The 15,467-nt window shown below is 47.3% G+C and overlaps 1 protein-coding gene across 1 annotated transcript in view; it reads left to right on the top strand.

Annotated features, from left to right (window-relative positions):
- The window catches only part of EXOC4 (exocyst complex component 4), a 427,343-nt gene that overhangs the window by 386,111 nt on the left and 25,765 nt on the right, over positions 1-15,467 (top strand). Inside the window, exons 15-17 of the mRNA XM_005504316.3 lie at positions 350-491; positions 2,999-3,177; positions 5,302-5,461. Of these exons, the coding sequence (XP_005504373.2) occupies positions 350-491; positions 2,999-3,177; positions 5,302-5,461 (481 nt within the window). The remainder of the gene's footprint in view (positions 1-349; positions 492-2,998; positions 3,178-5,301; positions 5,462-15,467) is intronic.

The raw sequence follows: 15,467 nt of genomic DNA on the forward strand, positions 1-15,467 counted from the left end.
GAGCATCGTTCCTGTTGCTGCCACACTGTGGGTCCCGAGCAGTGATTTTCTAACTGCAAGCAGAGCAAGATAAATATTCCAGGATTTTGCAGCTACAGAAATACTCATCACAGAGCACTATCTTCCCAAGCAAATGCTTTCAGGTGGTTGATTAAACCCCTCAAATTCACTTTGGAGCTTAATCAGTTGCAGAAGCAGTTTGTTGCTTCGTACACACCCTAATTATTGCTCAGCCAAAGGTGGGAGAGAATACACATGTTTAGGATGGAAGCGGACAAGGTGCTGTGGTTGCTAAAGCCGAGCTGTATTGGTGAAGTAAATCATAAATGTATGCTGTTTTCTTTCCTAGCCGTGTCTCCTGGCCAGGACAGCCATGCCAGTATGGAACACCTTCCCGCATCCGAACAGATCCTGCAAACCCTGAGTGAGCTGGCCAGGTCTTTTCAAGAGATGGCTGATCGCTGCCTCCTGGTTCTACATCTGGAAGTCAGGTAGGAGCCTCGAGTTCATGGATTTTGGCTCAGCTCGGGAGGTTTTAGGTTAAGATTGTGTCCAGAGCACATATTATGGCACCCGAGACATATATTTTCCTGGTATAGCATCAAAGCTCAGTCCAGAAATGCCAGATCTCCCATCACCGTGGATGGAGGCAGGATACTGAAAGTGGAACTTCTCAGGGAGGTCTGTTTTATGTGTCAGAGGCTAGGAAGAATGGTTTTTCAGGGGCTTTATCCTTAGAAAACCGCACAATGATGTTTTAATAGTCTAACAGGCGTCTGCACATTTATTAGCCACTGCACTTTGGAGCTTTTCTTACTGCTTTTTCAAATAGTAACAGGAACTGGGAGACCAGCTGGATTGTTTTTTAAAGGGATGGATCATTTTATGATGTCTCTGACTTCACATGCAAAGATCAAAGGTAGCAAATCCCTTTCTTCAGGCTGCCAGCTGCCCACTCTGGGGCTGGGAAGACGTTTTTCCCTTATGCATTGTATTGGCCAGGTGTATTTTCATTGCTTCTCTTTCCTCTGAAGCATCAAATATAAGTGGATGTCAGAGACGGGCGATGAGACTTGATGGACCATCAGTTTGTTCTGCCGTGACACATCCTGAGCCGTATTGTGTCCTTGTGTACATTGGCAGAGCTCTGATGAAGTCAGTACGTAGCTTTAACAGAGAAAAAAATACACATTAGTTATTGTCAGCAGCCTTTCAACCTGCTATCCATCATCTGCTGGCCACTTGATTGCAGGCCAGATGAGCTGGGGCTTGAAGGATTCAAGGGAAAGATTGTTAAGGTATGGAAATGGAGCAGCTTTCCAGCTGCGGTGTAATGGGAGGTGATGCCTGAGCTAACCCGGACTCGTGGATTGGGCACCAGCTTAAATGGGTTTCTGGCCTCAGCCCACTGTGGTTTTCCATCACACTCGGGTTAAACAGAAATAAGTGCAAATGTAATTCAGGAAAAAAAAGCTGTCATTTTAGAGCAGACCATTGCCCACCTCCTTGAGTGCTTCTAACAGTTTGGTGTTGTAAATACACCAAAGTGTGTTGCTCTGTGAAGTGGGGGAAAGAATTGAGAAAAAGAGATGCAAACAACCAGGAAAATCCCCAGCGAGGTGGGAGCTTCCACATATTCATCACTCTGCATTTGCAGCCACCTGCAGTGACAGAAAAATCCCAATCCCTGATGTCTGTTACTAGCAGGTTTCTCTGTGACTCCTACACGAGCTCCCCGGGTTTGTGCCGTTTCCAACATATATTCATTCACTGTGCTTTAAACCGGTATCACAGCACATTTGTAAAGAATCTTGGAATCTACTGGCCTCTTGCTGTTGCAGGTGCAGCCTAAGAAAACCCCAGCGAACAGCAAAGCAGATTCGAGATGACACAATTATCCCCTCGTCTTTCTCCTCCTTTAGGGCCACCCATGCATTCACAGCTTTGCCAGATGCAGGTTGGCACCAGCTCGGTGTTGACTTCTCCTCTTCCAGCACCGTGTGGGCATGACCTGAGGACAGTGGTCACTGAGAACCTGCTCCTTGGGTTTATATCTCCTTCCTTAAAGGAAAATATGTTGGAACATTCCGATCATGGAGTTCTGCGTTCAATTCTGGACGCCCCAGTTTGAGAAGGACGAGGTATTACTGGGATGATGTAGGCCAGATCTGTTAATGAAGTGTCTGTCGTATTCACCTCTCAAGGTGGGACAATGTTGAGAGGATGATGTGTTTAATAGAGACATAACCATGCATTTCTTAGAATTATTGTTATTTTTTACTCATATCCAACCTCAACCTCCCCTGGTGCAACTTGAGGCCGTTTCCTCTGCTCCTGGCGCTTGTTCCTGGGGAGCAGAGCCCGACCCCCCTGGCTCCAAGCTCCTTTCAGGCAGTTCAGAGATCAGAAGGTCTCCCCTCAGCTCCTGTTCTCCAGCTGAACCCCCCAGGTCCCTCAGCCGCTCCATCACACTTGTGCTCCAGCCCCTCACCAGCTCCGTTCCCTTCTCTCCACTCGCTCCAGCACCTCAAGGTCTTTCTTGGCGTGATGGGCTCAAAACTGCCCCCAGGATTGGTGGTTTGTCCTTCCCAGGTCCCAGCACAGGGACGGTCACTGCCCTGGGCCTGCTGGCCACACCAGTGCTGGTACCAGCCAGGATGCTGGTGGCCTCTTGGCCACCTGGGCACACGCTGGCTCATGTTCAGCCACTGTCACCAACACCCCCAGGTCCTTTTCCAGCCGCTCTTCCCCAGCCTGCAGCGTCCATGGGGTTGTTGTGACCCAAGTGCAGGACCCGGCACTTGGCCTTGGTGACCCTCAGACAATTGGCCTCAGCCCATTGATCCAGATCCCTCTGTGGAGCCTCCTGCCCTCAGATCAACACTCCCACCCAGCTTGGTGTCATCTGCAAACTCACTAAGGGTGAACTTGATCCCCTCATCCAGATCATTGACAAAGATATTGTTGCGTTGTAACATCTCTCTCTTCTCTCTCGCAGAGTTCATTGCTTCCACTACCTGATCCCACTGGCCAAACAAGGGAACTACGCCATCGTCGCCAATGTGGAGAGCATGGACTACGACCCCCTCGTCGTCCGGCTCAATAAGGACATCAGTGCTATTGAGGAGGCCATGAGCGCCAGCCTCCAGCAGCACAAGTTCCAGTACATCTTTGAAGGTCAGCCATTCAAGTTTGGTTAAGTTGGTTCTTACAAAATGATTTTTTCATTCTCATCCCAAAACTCAACACTGTTCTTCTGGGGGGTAAGGCAGCCTGTGGTACCGTTGTCAAATACAGCAGATTGATAAGCAAGACCCATAGAAACACAGGCTACTCAAAAACTCTGTTGCCTCCGCACCATTTCTGAGTGTATCTGGCTGAGTAGGAGCATCAGGCCCATGCTGAGGAGGAAAGCAGTAAGCAGATGTACGTGCAGGACAGTTTTCCCTGGGAAGCCATAGGGCCTGTGTACATATTACAAGCACATCTCTGTTATGGAGCAGTTCCTATCCAAAGTGTAGACATCCCATTTCTAAAATTAAATTTAGAGAACATTAGCTCTTCTGATGTCTCATCTGTCGTGATTACTTTGGGGAATATAAGTCACATCTTGGTTCATCTCCCCTCTATTTACTTGTGGTGCTGATGCACAGCACTGTTGCCTGCGCATCAGGATACGTGTCCTCTGTGGTCATTGTTCGAAGTCAGAAGAAGGTGGGGACTGGAGATGCACCCATTGCCCAGTACAATAAGTCAGCAGGGATGAAGGTTTCCCAGCCTGGCTACCCTTAGTTTGGCCACTACTTACTGGTCCTAGATAAGGCTTTCAGTATCTGGGTACTATATCCATGTAGCTCCTGGTGGAGCATTTTTTAATCAGAAGTTTTCTGAGCTGTGTGAATCTGTGGCAAACTGAGTGATCACCTGCACAACTACCTGAAAGGAGGTTGTCGCGTGGAGGGTGTTGGTCTCTTTTCCCAAGAAACAAGCGATAGGGTGAGAGGAGAGGACCTCAAATTGCGCCAAGGAAGGTTTAGATTGGATATTAGGAAAAATTTCTTCATGGAGGGGGTTGTTGGGCATTGGAACAGGCTGCCCAGGGCAGTGGTGGAGTCACCAGCCCTGGAGGGTTGAACAGATCTGGAGATGAGGTTCTCAGGGACATGGGGTAGTGCCAGGGGTGAGTTATGGTTGGACTCAATGATCTTGAGGGTCTCTTAACCAAAATGATTCTGTGATTTTACGCTGTAGAGCTGCCCTCACAGCTCAGGTTTACCATGTCTGTTCGAGGTGAGTCAAATGGCTCCACACAGAAACATGGGGATCACTCGCATCTTGCTAAGCCATGAGACTGAAGTTGATACACGAGGTCTTCATGAAACGCAGGCACCTCTTAAGCCTGGTTTGGGGATTTACAAATACCTTATGCTGGTTGCGTATACATGAACATATTTTCTTAATTCAGACTTTTAATTGATATCTAATCTTGTACAGATCTGTGTAGTGAGCGAATTTGGCTGGGTTTTTGCTATTTGCAATGCAGCATGACAGGATACGTCATTTTGGGGGTGGCTGTGACTTTTAGCAGCTGATTGTGTCCTTCAGCGGGAAAGATAAGACATCACTCAGACACAAGAAACTGCTCAAGACTGATCAGAGAGAGGCTGCACATCAAGTGCATTGAAATGTGGCTCATTCGTGCTCTTGCAGACCATGAGTTTACCAGGGAAAAATACCACCCTTGGTAACATTAAAATACTCTAATATCATTTTGTAGAAGCAATAGTGGTCCATTGCTCTGCCCAGACAGAAAGGGACATTACACAAAACCTGATTATAAGCCTTGAAATGCCCTGGAAATATCAGTGGCTATAATTATGCAACTTGGAGTTGTTGTAGTGTTTAAGGGCCATTTTGTGCTTTTACTAAAGAAGGAAACCTTGAGGAAAGTCCTCCAAAAATGCACAGGGAAGATATTTCTTCCCCATGAGGACCCTGGGATGCACTGCCCAGAGAAGCTGTGGATGTTCCATCCCTGCAAATGTTCAAGACCAGGTTGGATGGGGCTCTGAGCAACCTGGTCTGGGTGAAGGTGACCCTGGCCATGGCAGGGGATTGAAACTTGATGATCTTTAAGGTCCCTTCCAACCCAAACCATTCTATGATTCTATGCTATTGAGGGCTGTTTCCACATCCAGTCTAGTGTGTCTCATGTTCTGGTTCACGTGTACCACTCAACAGTGCTGATTCATGGGGTTTATGATGAATTATTGTCACTAAATGTCTTCCTCACCTGTGCAGGTTTGGGCCACCTGATTTCCTGCATTCTCATCAACGGCGCCCACTACTTCAAGCGTATCAGTGAATCTGGCATCAAGAAAATGTGTAGGAACATCTTCATCCTCCAGCAGAACCTGACGAACATCACCATGTCACGTGAGGCCGACCTGGACTTCGCAAGGTGAGCAGGAAGCCCCGTGTTGTGTTCATTATTATTTTGATGTCCACATGTACCGAGGTAGCTACTTCCAAAAAGTTTCACCATTCGTGCTTGCAACTGGATGGATGTCAAGTTAAAAACGTTGACATGTTGATCATAAAACGTTAATGCTAATATTCACTTTCCCTCTTGTTGAGCAACATTTGGAGCAACATGGGTCACTTGAGCTCAGCATGAGCTTGGGCGTCACTTGAGCTCAAAGTAGAGGTTCTACCAGAGCATCTGGGGCTTCTTGTTGGTGTGGTTCTCTTGAAACCAAAACCCAGGCAAGGAGAAGCTTCTAGGTATCGGTCTTGTGTGGAATTTAAACTGGATGAATCTGGGGCCTGGATTCATGCCCAGATAAGTAATACTTTGATTTGTTGAAGGCTTAAACTTGGATCAGCTCACAGGAACAGTGTGTGTGAACCTCAGGGATGCCAAATGTTCCGTTGCTCTTAAACTAGTAGTAATAGCAAAATAAAACCAAAACTGGACACGATAGATCCCCTGCAAGTTTCTCACCAATCTTTCTGCTTTATTCACTAAAGAAGGAGTATTTAAGTAGTAAGCTAAGTGGTAATGTAAGCCAATACTAAATTGCACATGGACCTGTACTGGCTGATCTCTGTGGCAGTAGCTGGTTCAGCAACAGGCAGCTGAGCCTAAGAAACAGCCAAAGGAAGAGTCTGGAACTCGCAAATTAAGGCACGTAGATCAAATGACAGAGTTTTGCATGGCACTCGGATATGACCCACCACAAACACTGGAAATAGCTGGTGTCATCATTTGGCCATCGCTCTTGGAGGCTGAATTACGAGAGAAACATGATTCCCTCAGATGAGGGAGAGTAGGTATGACTAAGTGCCTCATTTACTTGGGCTCCCACATGGGGAATGATCTCATTATTGAATTAGTTTCTTCATAATAACATTGGCATGGAAAAGTTATGAATGCGGACGCTTGGAGGAGGGAGAGAGAGAGAGAAAGATCCATTACTAACTCTTCAAGGAATAGAGTTCCCAAATTCAATCTTTCCTTTTTTTAATGATTTTTTTTCCCCGATCTGTTGAAACGTTAAATAAATTAGCTCAGTTTTTTGGCAGGCAGAACAAGCGCTTGAGCATGTGCTGACAGCAACTGGCACCCAAATAATGTAATGCTGACCAAGTGCTGCTGGAAGCTGGCACGGGGTTGAATATCTGCAGAGCTCCGATTCGTAGCTCTGCACAATTCGACATGGAGTTTGAAGGGAAGGGTGGGGTGGGAACGTGTTCCCCACTCCCAATCTTGCTCAGTGGGTGATGCTCCAGAGCAGCAGTTTTCACATCAGACCTGCTCTAGTGGAAGATGCTCATGGCAGGGGTTGGACTAGATGACCTTTGCAGGTCCTTTCCAACCCGTACTATTCTATGAAACACACATACACCAGATTTCTTCATCTATGAGTTACGTGGCAAATAGATTTTCTCCTGCACCATTGGTATTATCATCAACAGCTGTGGAGCTCTATAGAGATACCTGAGCTTTCTGCGCAGCAGCATCAGTTGTTTTGTGGTACCCGGGATGCAGATTTCTTCCCCTAATATAAACTCAACCACATTTGTTTGTAGCTTTCACAACTGCATCGCTTCTTTCTTTCTTTTGGGGCAGATTTCTGTGATCTGGAGAGTATATTTTATGCTTTTCTTCTTCAGATGACTCCTGAATGCTTATTATCCAGATTCTCCTTTTACATAAGCGAGGCATCTCGTGCATCGAAACCCTGCCCTGCTCACCTGAATTTACAATTAGCTGAGCAAGTTCTCATGTCACCCCAGGGACTCCGGTTACCAAGGTCTATTCAAACTATAAAATAAACATAACAGTTCACCCCCAGAAAGCATAAAATAATATCAATGTAGGATAAAAGTGATTTGCACTTCTGTGATATTGCTCATATCCGTAAATGCTTTGCGCAGTAGCTAACTATCAGTTTTGGTTTTTTAAAGACGAGAAATGGAGAGCAAGTGGTTATTTGGTGTACGGGAGCAGTGGCAGAGCTTATGGAGAAATACTGGTTCTCTTCCTTCCCTGCTGCACCCCCTGGTAACTGGGGATAATTCCCACCCTGCCTCGCTTATCCAGGGACCTGGGTGATCCTAATGGGAGAAAATATTTCTGAAGTGGGAAAGACAAAATACGTGGTGCTTTTTGGGTGGTTTTGGGGGTGTTTTTTTCCCCACGCACAGAAAAATAGCTTTTCTCAGGCTTTTAGAGAGCTCTTTGCCCTCCAAGTTTGAGCTCAGCCTCATCTGAAACCAACTGGTTCATGCTTCCCCTGGACAATCACTTCGCTGCCCCCATTGCTCCCTCATCCTCTTGATTTCTTTGTGAAAGCGTGAGACTCGGGGTTCAAGAGGCAATCAGCCATAATTAACTATCGGTGCATCACTCCTTGCACGTTATGTTTTAATTATGGAACAGGTCCTGCGTGGTCCCTTGCTGAAAGTAAATGCATTTCAAGTTTGATGTGCTCAAGTTTATTGGAAAGACCGGACTATTTGAGAAAGGTCTTTCAGCATTTTCCTGGCTGTCGTACTTTTGATTGGTTTTGGGTTTATTTTTCACTTTCGGTATATTCTTCAAGGCTTTCTGTGGGCCTCAAAGAGCGCTGGGCATCCCCGTTCTTCTCTTCGGCAGCAGAAGACCCAACCAGGGAAGCTGGAGAGGGAAGATATTTCTCCTCTGAAGCCAAAATCATATAGAGGATTCACAGCAAAAAACCTTAACCCATGTAACACTCTCTGGTTCTTTTTCCAAAGATCTGTAACCTGCAGGATTTGCTGCTTTGGGAGCAGCACTATAGCAGGGGGAAAACGTCTTTCAAATGTGTTTTGCTTTGAGATTCTCGGTTCAAGGTAGAACGAGGCTGGGAAATTCTCCGCAGAGCATCACGAAGCAGAGACGGAGCACATTTCTATTGGAAAACATGCGAGCTCGAGCAAGGAGTTTCTGCTCCGACAGGAGAAAGGGGAAAATAGGCCGGTTCTGACTGTTGAGGTGTCACAAAAGGATTTGTAGCATTTGCTACATTTCCTGCAAATATTAATAGGTTTTTCCCTTAAATGTGTGTTCGGTATCTAGGCCAGCAGAAGTGCAGTCAGCCGTTAGGGCAACCACTACTCTGTTAAAGAAAAAGCAGTGTTTTCTTCTTATGTGTAACGCCTATGCACACTCTGCAAAGTCTGGGACTGAGCGTAGGTTCTAAATACGTCCAAATTTTGGACGTTTCCAACCCTGAATTAGTTTTATGCTGTTGGAGGGATACAATTCAGCTTCAAATTTGGACTGCAGATCTTTTCCCTTCTGCCTCCTTTCCTACTCCCTCTTCATCCTCACCCAAAATTCAACTGGCATCTTTATGCAGAGATTTAATCACAGGCAGAGTTAGGTTTCTGCTACAGACTTATCCTTAAATAAAATATCATTCAACTCTTAAATGCTCATTTTTCATTGAAAAGAAAACCAACCTCCTTTTTCAGACACACAGCAGTGATAAAATTGCCCCATTTTTGAAAGTTAATTGAGGTGGTTGCAAGGGGCAGGTAGAGACCAGTGATGAAATGTGAACATTTCATAGAGCACAATGTCATTTTGACCTCTAAGTTAAAGGTTTTTAAGTGGTGCTGCTCATCTGAAAGTGTCCTTCCTCCCTTAAAGGGTTTCCAGCATAGAGAACCAGAGGTGTCTGTAGACCTGTGAGTTAGATCGGAGGTTTCCCTGCTGCTGCCATTCCAGTGAGGAGCTGCAAGGACCACTGTGGGATTAAATGATGCGAGGCTGGAACAGCTCTGCTGGGGGACAGGCTGGGAGAGCTGGGGTGTTCAGCTGGAGAACAGAAGCTCCAGGGAGACCTTGTTGTGGCCTTTCTGTACTTAAAAGGGGCCCATAAGAAAGATGGGGACAGACTTTTGAGCAGGGCCTGTTGTGATAGAACAAGGGGTGATGGTTTAAACTAAAGGAGGGAGATTCAGGCTGGATGTGAGGAAGAAATTGTTGTCCCTGAGGGTGGTGAGAGCCTGGCCCAGGTTGGGCAGAGAGGTGGTAGATGAACCATCCCTGGAGACATCCCAGGCCAGGCTGGACGGGGCTCCGAGCAACCTGAGCTGGTGAAGATGTCCCTGCTCATGGCAGGGGGAACTGGGGGAGCTTTGAAGGTCCTTCCAACCCAAACCATCCTGTGATTCTATGATTCTGTGTCTGTGTGGAGCCACACGGTAGAGACGGGAAGGGTCTTGCGTGGGTTTGGGAAGCAGCGGATCTGCCTCAGCACCACATAAACACTCCGGTTTTGCTTGTAAGCTTGAGTGAATCACAGCAGCAAAGTGGATTTAGAGCCTCTGGGTTTAGCAGTAGCTCAGTCAGTGACTAGGAGCAGAAATGCCCTCACTCTACAATTTTCCTGTGTGAACAGACCCGTGACTTCCAGCACAAACGTCCATGGAGATGCCAGGGTTGTCCCATCCAGCTCTGATTTTTGCATGGGGTGAACTGGAAAACACCACTGGGACCAATCCCCGAACCACAGTGGTGGGATTTCAGAGGGTGTTTGATTTCGGAGTGCAGTTTTGGTTTGGGTGCTCGGCATTCAGGGCTCCTCTTCTGCTATGACTGAGAAGCGGAGGGTTTTTTTGTTTGATTATAAAGGAGCGGGAGAGATTTGTGCCTCTTGCTTACCACACACGGGCTGGCCCAGGCAGGACGAATAAGCAATAACTTGCTGCCATCTACTGGGTGCTGCGGAGGGAAGGGGGAGACAATATGCATTAGGAATTCCTCAGACAGCCCAGCGCTCTGAAATAAATCCTTTTCATTGCCAAATGTTATTTCTCTTTCTGATTCCTTTCTTGGGAGATACAGAAGCAGCAGGTTGTGTTTGATACCTGGGTGCTCGTGTTGCCTGAGGACAGAGCTGGTCAATGGAAGCTGCTCTTGGTGCTTGGATTGTGCATGTTCAGCACAATGGATCCTCATCTCGATCTCCCTCCTTCATTGTGCATGTTCAGCACAATGGATCCTCATCTCGATCTCCCTCCTTCAGTGGCAAAGTGCTCTGCAGCTCTCAGGTGCCTCTGTAATGCTCCTGTCTTTTGTGGTTCAGAACTGGATGAAAAGGGTGTCTCAGGTGTTGTTTCTTGGGGCTGCACTCAAGCCAGGAGAAAACTTGGGGCATTTAACATTATTCAGTTAGAGTAAAACCCACATCAGTTGAGTAGACAACTTGGGTACCAGGCGCTGTAACTCGTGCATAGCACTTAGAACAGGGCTGACAAACTCATCTTCACTGGGGGCCACATCAGCCTCGCGGTTGCCTTCAAAGGGCTGAAGGTAATTTCAGGGATGTATAAATGTAGGAGTAGTTACATTTATATAGTGCTAAAATTACATTCACAGAATCACAGAATGGTTTGGGTTGAAGGGACCTCTGGAGATCTTCCAGTCCAACCCACCTGCTAACGCAGGGTCACCAGAGCAGATCACACAGGAAGGTGTCCAGGCGGGTTCGAATGTCTCCAGAGAAGGAGACTCCACAACCTCTCTGGGCAGCCTGGGCCAGGCTCTGGCACCTCAAAGGAAAGAAGTTTCTCCTCATGTTCAGATGGACCCTCCTGTGCTTCAGTCTGTGCCCGTTGCCCCTCATCCTGTCGTTGGGCACCACTGAACAGAGTCTGGTCCATCCTCTGACTCCCACCCTGGAGATATTTATAACCATTGATGAGATCCCCTCTCAGCTTCTCTTCTCCAGCTGAACAGCCCCAGCTCTCTCAGTCTCTCCTCATCACAAAGATGCTCCAGACCCCTCATCAACTTCATAGCCCACCACTGCACTCCCTCCAGTAATTCCCTGTCCTTCTTAAACTGGGGAGCCCAGAACTGGACACCGACCTCCAGATGTGGCCTCCTCAGGGCAGAGCAGAGGGGGAGGAACAACCTCCCTGAGCTGCTGGTCACACTTTTCCTAACACACCCCAAGGACCACTGGCCTCTTGGCCACAAGGGCACATTGATGACTCATGGTCATTTGGCCCTTTGAAGGCAACCACAAGGCTGATGTGGCCTCCGGTGAAAATGCGTTTGACACTGCTGACTTCGGAGATGTAAAGCAGGTGGAGCAGATCACGATAAAGGACACTGCATGTAAAATTGGGTTTGAACTGGGGTTGCATGTGCGGCAGATCTGTTCTTTCTGTTGTTGGACACACTCTTAGTCCTGCTGTTTCAAAGCTTCCTTGTCTGAAAGCCTCGGCTTTCTGCCCCTGTGTTAGGAGCAGACTGTAGTGGGGGCTGACGTTCCCAGAAATATTAATCATAGAATAACTGGATAATACGTGAACCCAGACATGAGGGATGTGGGCACAAGAGAAAAAATCAAACAGCCAAGTTCTCGCTGTGCTCCAGGAGCAGCTGGTGACTCCTGGGTCCCTGTTGACCTCACTCGTTACCTCTCCTGTAGGTCAGGTGTGAGGGTTTTTGGTTCCACATTCCCACTTCCATCATGAAATAGCTGTGACAGTCTCCCAGATGTTCGGTCGCTATTGATGGCTGTCAGGATTGAAGGTGGCATTTCAACACATATGAAATGTTTTTTTCTCTGCATGGCAGGGACAGCAGATGGCTGTCAAATATATATATTATAGTGTCTCATCAGGGCTAGACAACCCTACAGATTGAACCCTGTTTTTTTATCAGTATCCTGATGTAGACAAGCTGGTCACTGAGCCGCCCCATCTCGTCTCTGTTTAAGGGAAAAACTCTTCCTTGTTCATTAAATCTGCAATTGTGTTAGTCTACAGGAATTCCTCTCCCCTCACTTTATAGTCCAAGATTCTGAGTGCTATGGAAGGTAAAAATCACCAATACTTTGCAGCACGGATCCTGGGCAGACCCCTCCCTGCAGAGGAGCCAGAAGCAGAACAGGCTCTAGAATAAAAGCTTCTCTTTGCTGACAGCGTGGGAAAGACGTGTTATCTCCACCACGACGCTGGACTCACGTTGTGTGTCTGTGGAGCATGCCCTCATTTTGTTTTTGCTGCTTTTAATTAACAAAGCCGCTTTAGTTTTCAATTAAGGACTTGGTTACAACAAAATCCGTATTTTCTTTTCCTTTCTTTTCTCTTTCGTTTTCTCCCCCCTGTAGTTTCCACTGAGCTTTGATCTCAGTGCAGGTTTAATTAGCTGTAATTAGTGGTTTCACTGCATTAACCAAAAATCTCAACGACGGAGGATTAAAAAACACCCCTCTGGCTCAATGATCTCCTCCCATCCCCTTCTCCTTTTGCTTCCCCCATGTGCTTTAGGGGTCCCCAGACGGTCCTTCACCAGACGGGTGCCGCTGGGTGATGTCCCGTGCATCCCAAACAGCCGCCCTGTTACGGACTCATTAAAATTACACTGGAACAAATCACCCATCCGTGTAGTTTAATTTCCAGTTAAATTTGCAGCTGCTATGAATTCTAGTAGGGCACCAATTTCTGCCTTCACAACATTTCACAACAGCTCAGAGAAGAGTTGAGAGAAGGGGAAGGGGCTGGAGCACAAGTGTGATGGGAGCGGCTGAGGGACCTGGGGGGTTCAGCTGGAGAACAGGAGCTGAGGGGAGACCTTCTGATCTCTGAACTGCCTGAAAGGAGCTTGGAGCCAGGGGGGTCGGGCTCTGCTCCCCAGGAACAAGCGCCAGGAGCAGAGGAAACGGCCTCAAGTTGCGCCAGGGGAGATTGAGGTTGGATGTGGGGAACAATTTCTTCCCCAAAGGGCTGTGGGGCATTGGAACAGGCTGCCCAGGGCAGTGCTGGAGTCACCAGCCCTGGAGGGGTTTAAAAGACACGTAGATGAGGTTCTCAGGGACATGGGTTAGAGGTGGGCTTGGCAGTGTTGGGTTATGGTTGGACTCGATGATCTTGAGGGTCTCTTCCAAGTAAAAGGATTCTATGCTTCTATTTCATAGATCACTTCTTGGGGTTTCTGCCTGCATTACAGTACATTTACAGCAAAGTACCTGCTCAAGACTTCCAAAACTTCCAGCTTCTCCAGTCCCACATGAACTTTTGGAAGCCATAGCATGTTCATGGCCTTTGCTGGAGGTGCCCAGCTTCTCAGCACAGAAATGAGAGAGGTTTTTGGAAGGCATGGCCCTGATCTGGGGCAACCTAAATCACTGGTGTGCTCTTCTCCATGGAGGTTCACAGGGAAATATCGCGGGTGGCTACGTGAGTCATCTGGTCAGTCACAACAGAGCAGGAAGAAACCAAAGAGGTAATTGAGCTGGTAAAGTAAGAGAATCACGTCTCCTGTCAAAATATCCACTTGACACTTGTTGCAGATCAGCGTACCCCACACCAAGCCCCACCAACCGCTCGTGTGTTGGAAAAGGTCTCGTTTTCTCCAACCGGCTCAGAAGCTTTATGGATATTTATGGAGACAAAACTGGAAAATGCAGCATTCCCAGGTAGCTCATCTTGATGCCCAGGACAGGATCCGCCTCAGGCTCATTCAACGAGGGTTTGGCCGATGTAGGGGACAGCTGAGAATAGGTTGGTAATGACTGTAGCTCCTCAGAATGATATTTGTCCTCAGGGTAGTACATATCCTACGAATGCAGTGGCCATGAGGGTCAGTAGGAGGACGACTCCTGTGTTTCAAGTCTCTTTGTAGAGGTAGGATCCGTAGTAGAGTCCTCGTCCGATATGTAGGTAAATACAGATGAAGAAAAATGAGGCTCCGTTTGCATGGAGGTTTCGGATTAGTCAGCCGTACTGTACGTTTCGGCATGTATGTGCAACGGATGAAAAGGCTAGGGTGGTGTCTGCAGTGTAATGTGCGGCGAGTAGTAAGCCGGTTAGGATTTGAGTTAGCAAGCAAATGCCTAGTAGGGACCCAAAGTTCCATCAGGCGGAGATGTTTGAGGGGGTTGGTAGGTCAATTAGGGAGTTATTGACTATTTTTAGTAGAGGGTGGTATTTTCGTAGGTTGGGGGCCATTGGTTTACAGGTCTATGGAGGGATAGAATGATGAGAATGGATAGAGCGAAGGATTCCAGGTAGGCTTTGATTAGGCCGGTGTGAAGGTTGATTGAGGTTTTGGCTGCTATGAGTTGGAGGTCTGCGAGTCCTTCAGGGCCTATTTTTTTGTATCAGGATAAGTCAATTAGGTGGGAGGCGATTTTTTGTCCAGAGAGTAGGAGGCCTGTGGAGCTAAGTCGGTGGGTTAATGGGTTAAAGAAGCCTAGGGAGGAGGAGAAGTTTAGGAGGCTGTTTTGTTTGGGGTGGGTTAGTATGTGTGTCATGTTGGAGAGTTCGAGGGCTAGGATGGCACCTAGGATTGTGATGATAATAGCAGCAGTTTTTGTGGTTGTAGGTATGGTTATGGGAGGGGTCTTTGTGGGGAGGATGTAGGATGTGATGATTAGGCCTGCTATAATGCTGCCTAGTGCAAGTCGGGTGATGGGGGCGGTGACTGCTTGGTCTTTTTCATTTGCTGGGGTGATTGAGGGTGTACGGGTGAATCCTGTTTGGACTAGTAAGGTTATGCGAAGGGTGTAGGTTGCGGTGAAGGATGTGGCTAGGAGGGTTAGGAGGAGTGCTCAGGTGTTTAGGTAAGATGTATTTAGGTTTTCGATGATGAGATCTTTTGAATAAAATCCTGCTAGGAACGGGGTTCCTATTAGTGCTAGGTTGCCAATAGTCAGACAGGAGGTGGTTGTTGGTAGGATTTTTTGTAGGCATCCTATTTTTCGGATGTCCTGTTCTCCATTGAGACTGTGGATGATGGATCCTGAACATAGGAAGAGTATTGCTTTGAAGAAAGCGTGGGTTGAGATATGCAGGAAGGCTAGTTGTGGAAGGTTTAGTCCGATTGTAACTATTATTAGGCCTAGTTGGCTTGATGTAGAGAAGGCAATGATTTTTTTGATGTCATTTTGTGTGAGGGCACATGTTGCGGCGAATAG

The sequence above is a fragment of the Columba livia genome, chromosome 1 (assembly GCF_036013475.1).
Source record: "Columba livia isolate bColLiv1 breed racing homer chromosome 1, bColLiv1.pat.W.v2, whole genome shotgun sequence".
NCBI lineage: Eukaryota > Metazoa > Chordata > Aves > Columbiformes > Columbidae > Columba > Columba livia.